Source organism: Cupressus sempervirens, chromosome 3 (genome assembly GCF_028749045.1).
Source record: "Cupressus sempervirens isolate cs-2001-9-10 chromosome 3, ASM2874904v1, whole genome shotgun sequence".
Taxonomy (NCBI): Eukaryota; Viridiplantae; Streptophyta; class Pinopsida; order Cupressales; family Cupressaceae; genus Cupressus; species Cupressus sempervirens.
Window position 1 is genome coordinate 1,017,957,550 of NC_143120.1, and position 6,591 is coordinate 1,017,964,140.

Sequence of the window (6,591 nt, forward strand, 5' to 3'; positions counted from 1 at the left end):
GTGATTACTATGGTTGCTTGTGGAATGTTTTAGTTAAGGAGGAGGTATTGTTTGAATATGTGGGCCGCTATGTTGATGGGGATCGGCATTGAATTCAGAACATACAATAGGGTAGTTGCCAAATTGAACGAAGGATCAACCAAATTGTAGGGGACATTCATATTCATTTGAAGGCAGAGAGTAATAGATAGAGGAATGATGCCCATTTTGGGGTGACCTTTTGGTGGTAGATCATTCAAGAAAAAAATTGCTCTACACTTAAGGGGCACCTAATCATTTTGGTTGTTGGCCAATGTTTTTGGTTTGATGAGGATACATAGTGCCATTTGCAAGCAAGGAGAAGGCATATTGTTTTAAAACAAGCATTGTTTCACGCAAACAAGTGGCAATAAAAAAAACTACCAAAACCAAAATTGAGCCCCAATATCTTTTGCACAGACCCGAAAAGTATATCAATTGTGAACAACTAAATTTGGAATAGAAATTGCAATTCCAATAACAACTATTTAGATGGAATACCAAATACTCATTTTAAAGAAAAAAATGAATTCCTATTCCGAACTTCGATTTGGCATACCCAAACTGAAGATTCGAAAGTGTGGAAATTTATTGACTCCTATTCCAAATCAATTCCAACAGCCAAATGGACCCAACAATCAAGCATATTAAAGTTGAATATGATACAATAAACTCACTTTAGAAGACTCCACTGCACCCCATGCCACAATTTGACTTGATCAGTACATTATTATTAAAGTATTAATAAAATAATTAGTTATTTTCAAAATTAATAAATTTAAATACATTTGACATTTAGATAAGCTAGTTTCTCGAGAGGTAGTTAATTAAAATCATTAATAATAAAACAATATAAATAAGCTTACTGGTTCGAAACAAGTATGGCCTCTGATTTCAGGACTCTTATTTGTAAAGTAGAAATATCGTATGCAATATAAATAAACTCCACTTTCATCCGGACAGCAAACAATATTGCTAAATCCATAGGTAACGTAAAACAATGTGACCAAAATGCTTAAAAGGTGAGAGGAGCCGTAGGTAGGTTTCCAAAATACAGTTTACAATCCTCTTGAAATAGCAATGCTTTTTCTCAAACGCCGGCCAATCCACAACAGAAAATGAACTCTGTACCAATATAAAATTTCGATATTGGGATATGATGAGTATATATAAAGTGAAGTAGAACGCAGCGCCACAATTTATACGGCTACCGAAGTAACAATTGCTGATCTTAGATCTGAGAACCGATAAACAAAACAGATAGTACAAGCACACGATATTTATTAGCATAGGATTATTATTATATTCATAGAAACAAAAATGAAACCGAAAGGTTAAAGCAGCTTTCTCTTGCTCTTGACAGTATTGGTGGACCAAATGGCACCAGACGGCCCATAAATAACAACATTGCCATCTCCCTGAAGATTCAAAAAGTAGGAAGCAAAAGCTCTGGATGTTTGGGTAGACCAGACGGGAGTTGATGCTGCATATATGACCAAATTGCCGTCTTCTTGCATTCTGAGCACACACGAAGCGGCCCCTCCTTTACCGTATGTTCCCGACGACCACAACACTTTCACAGTGTTTTCGTACAAAACAAGATTGCAGTCTCCTTGCATTACCAATACATATTGCGCGTATTGCAGAGATTGCCCAGATGACAATGATTCGCCACTGTTTAACCTCGACTTGGCAGAACATGGATTTGCAAGTGTAATCAGTACTGAGAGAAAACATACAATAGCAGCTCTAGGAAGAGTAATTTTTCCCATTATATTGATCTTTCAGCAAAAGCTATGATCCATATAATGTGACTGGAATTGGAATTGTGTGAAGCTTAAGGCAGAATGTGTGGTATTTATGAGTATAGTTATCAGTCGGCGCCTGATAGAGACAAATGATTGCCGGGAGGTATGAGCTGTTTGTCTAAGATATTATTGCAGTCCATGACAACTTGCGTAAAAGACTTTGATTTTTTAAATGTTGACCGGAAGGATAAGCCAAAAAAGGTTTTAAAGTTGCCCTTGAAAAGCTGAAACGATATCTTACGCGTTTCTCTCAAAATGATCGTTTTAGGCTATCAACTTGCTCGGGAAATGGTCTAATGGGAAAAGGACACGTGTTGTTGGCACGCGATAAGTTTCTTTACGTCCAAAAGTGTGGAGGAGATTTCAGTTATAATGAAAAATAATTTTAGTGATAATGAGTTTAGTTTTAGACTCTTAAGGCTAACGAAGCTAGAGATAAGATCATCAAACTCTATCCATGAAGAGGGAGATAAGATTCTAGCTACGCTTTTGGCTATTAGGAGTGAAAACTTGCTCCCTATAGTCATCAATCAACTTCAAACAGGTTTTGTTAGAGGGGTATATTCTTAAAAACTTGATCTCTTGTTGGAAAACCCTTGAATCAACCATATCTTTGGCACAATGAGGTGGTATATTCATCGTAGAATATGAAAAAATCTATGATAGGATAGAATGGGGTTTCATTCTAATGATGTTAGATGCATTGGGGTTCTCACATTTTTTTACAAAATGGTTTCTACACTTTCATATGGGGAAAGCGTTGCACTTGAGATTAATGGTTTGAGATTTGAATTATTTGATATATCCAAATCCATAAGGCAAGGCTGTCCACCTGCCTCCTTCCTATTTTCTATAGTAGTAGACTCGCTCCACTACCTCATAAGGGATGGATCTCTCTCACCTAAAGTTCAAGGCATCATATTACCGAATGAAGAGATTTCTAATATTTAATTTGTTGATCACACTACTATTATGTTCAAGTTAGAGAATATTCTAATTTATCTCATGGATAAACTGGACTTCTTTTGTAAAGCTTCTGGTAGTAAGGTCTCCTTATCCAAATCAATATTACTTGAGTGGGAGGAAAATCCACTTATGTCATTGTATAACTTTGGTGTTGGATTAGGAAGCCCAAATCACCTAGATATATTAGTATCCTATTTGTACCGAATCCAAACATCATTGATATGTGGCTTTGGGTTAAAGAAAAGATAGCTATGAAACTAAATAAATGGAGCAACAATTTCATCTCTTTAGTGAAGGGACTACATGTATGCCAACAAAATTTATCCTCTTATTCCATTTACTTCTCCTAACCTTGGTTGTTTAATAAGAATCAATTTGAATTCTTACAAAATATCATTAGGGACTATAGATGGTTAGATGGAATAGTGTGTAAGAGAAACCCATGCTATTTGTTGGGAATGTTGTACCAATAGCAAAGAGTTGGGTGCCCTAGACTATCATATCCCCATTTTAAGATAGAATTTAATAATAATTAGATAATACAATGTTATTAAATAAATAATAAAGTTATATTAAAAATAATACTAAACTATAAACTAAGGAAATAATAATTATTTAATCTATATTATTAATAAAATAATATTTAGTATGATATTTTAAATAATTAAAAAATAATAAAATTTCAATGAGTAAAGAAAGAAAGAAAATTAAATACAAGAGACAATATTGCAAAAAGTATGTTAACTTTCTAAATAGAATTTAATAATAAATAAAATAAACACATATAAGTAAATAAATAATATAACATAGAATAATATAAATTAACTAAATCTAATGAAAATTCAAGAGACGTTTAACAAATAGACATGACTTTTTTAAATTGAGATATAAAAGGGGGGAGAGTTTATTTTAGAGAGTAGAGAAAAAGGAAGAGAAGAGGAGAGGAGTTCAAAAGAAAAAATGGGAGGAAAGTAATATGAAGAAAATAAGGAAGTGACTTTCTAAAAAGGTATCAATGATATTGAAAGGATGCGAACATTTGAAAGGGTCATAATTGTGAAAAATTCTAACTCTTTAAGAATATTTTAATTATAAAGTATTGAGATTTTTCCAAAGGATTTTAGTTATGAAGGGTTATGACTTTTCGAAAGGATTATAGCTATGAAGTGTTGTGACTTTTAAAAGGATTTGTATTATGAAAGGGTGAAACTCTTGGAAAATAAGAAGGTGAGAAAGGTATGTTTATGAATTATATTTGTTTAATTATGTTTATAAATTTATATATGAACCATACATGTGGATAATATTGTGTTAGCTCATGGGGTTAACACCATGGATATTAATGAGACTTGAAGCATGGAGCATGTGAGATATTAATATCTCCATTGTCCGCCTTGGTTGAGAATCCATGTGAACTTGAAGCATGGAGCATGTGAGATATTAATATCTACATTGTTCATCATGGCCAAGATTCGATATTGAAGCATGGAGCATGGAGATATTAAGATCTCCATTGTCTGCCATGGCTGATAATCAATGTACTAGAATATTCTGACATCGTCAAACATATGCATAACTCATTGGCCTTGGATAGATGATGCCTATCCAAGAAGAATCTTAAGGGGTGTGCTCCTAGGATGACGACGAGGTAGTTATGAGCTAAGAAGACCGATCTAGAGATGTCTGTAAGATTGGGGCTAACTTAGAGGGTAGAATAATATAGTTAGTTTTATTATTATTGTGATTCTAACATTTATTTGTAAGTATTACTTGTCCCTAACTAACCCTATTGGTGGGGACATTACATTGAGAGATTTGAGGAATAAGGTATAGCCCTTGTTGTTAAGTGGATCTCTAAATCCATTCAAAGGGCGGAACCATGGAAAGTGTTGGTTAGACACAATATTTCCCTTGACCATCCCTCCAAAGGAAAATTCTGGATTGGCTTTAAAATATCAAATCTCCTCACTATTGATTGCAATGTGAAGACAAGTGGACTAAATGTGTTTAAATCAATCTAGAAAGAATGGAAGCATGTTAGAAAAATTGTGTATTACAAGAGATATCTTGAAAGTGATCATCTTATGTGTGCGCATAAATCTATCTAGTGTAACTTGAAACACAGTGGTGATATCTAGGAAAAACTTCAATGATGTTCTGCAAAAAATTAGGCAACCAAGGATATCAAATCTTTTCATGATATGATCAAAGACAATAACATTATCTAGTGGAATATGTTGATGGTAGGATTCAACATCACTGCTATTCAATAAAGAGCCTACTCTATCCTTATCTCTATTGTTTTCGAACATAACCTTCATATAAGTTTTTGTACCCAAGAGCTCTTCTTCTTCTAGCTATGCTAGCTAGATAATACTCTCCTAAACCTTGTGAAAGCTAGGTACATGTACTCTTTTTTACCCATAACCTCAACATTAATATCCTTCTAAACCTCAAGTTAAATATTAATCTTCATCTTTTTGTTTGGAGTAAGTATCTCTATAATTTGTGGTGCCACCCTATTAAACCCAACTTATCCTTCCTTTTGTGGTATCTTCTCTTGCACAAAAGTCATACCCTTCAAGAAACTAGAAGGTGAACACAATACTTTCTCTATCTACATAATGGTTGAATCTACATATAATATTTTCATTAAATGTACTTTTCCAATTCAGTCTCGTGTTTTATATAAAGATTTTGTTTTGCAATATTCTATCTAGAAGCATTATTTTTGGAGAGTCATCTATGTTAATGTTGCATTGTAGATCACAACTATTATCAAGATGAAGAAGAACAATTATTTGTATATCCTAAAAGAAGGCAAAGTTATTGTGGATAAACAAGAAATTGATTATGTGTACACTACAACATGTTCAGTCTTATCTTCGAGATTATGTGGTTAATCATCTAGATTATGACATCTTCAATTAATATGTAGTTGCACATGATCTCCTTTTCTTATTATCTTTATTGAGAACATAGTATTATATATTGCTTATGACTTTATCTAGGTATGTCATGTGGGATGATTCTGCAACATTGAGCTACTAATTGATGTAACAATTTAGTTGAGTTAATGATATTCTATAAAAAAAAATGAGTTTAGTTTTTAAGTACAAACATGTAAGAGAATATAATATTATATATATTAAATATATTTAAAGAACTACAATACTCTACCTTGAATTTACTAATCACTTTAGGATTGTAATTTGTAAATCCCTTAAAATTGGCAAGGGTTTTGTAATAAGTCTTATACTAAAATTTGGCTTGTAATAGTATAAGTTAGAAAGTCAAGACAAAAAGTGGACAAAAAGTCAAATTAAAATTTGTAAATGAGGGCATGTCCTCATCTAAATCTGTGACATTATCAAGTTAGGATCTGTAATAGTTTAAGGTACACAATTGAAAAGGTGTTGGGAAAGAGTAGAGATAACCCTATTCATTCTTACAGTGCTCATATGAAGGAGTTATATTATAAATTTTTATTATTAATAAAATATCATGTTTTGACTATTTACTAATTAAAATAGGTATCTTTAATTTGTACATATGATTTATAATATAGCTATATTTACTTTTGAATATCTAGTTTTTTTAATGAAATTTCTCGCTGAATTATAGTACCTTAAATATCAAAATGCATCTACTTAGAATATAAAATTCTACTTTTTGTATGTTATGATATATTTTATATATTAAATATACTTAAAATATAAGATGACAAAAAAATTTTATATTTAAATAAATTTTATTTAAATATTATATAATATAATAATATAATATTTTTGTGGTGTAT

At 32.0% G+C, this 6,591-nt stretch overlaps 1 protein-coding gene across 1 annotated transcript; it reads right to left on the reverse strand.

Moving 5' to 3' along the window:
• Nucleotides 1-1,352: 1,352 nt before the first annotated feature.
• On the reverse strand, nucleotides 1,353-1,816 carry LOC149570236 (mannose-specific lectin-like). Its single transcript, XM_089817883.1, has one exon. It carries the CDS (start codon nucleotides 1,788-1,790, stop codon nucleotides 1,353-1,355), a length of 438 nt encoding a protein of 145 aa, XP_089674009.1. The 5' UTR covers nucleotides 1,791-1,816.
• Between the last annotated feature and the right edge of the window lie 4,775 nt (nucleotides 1,817-6,591).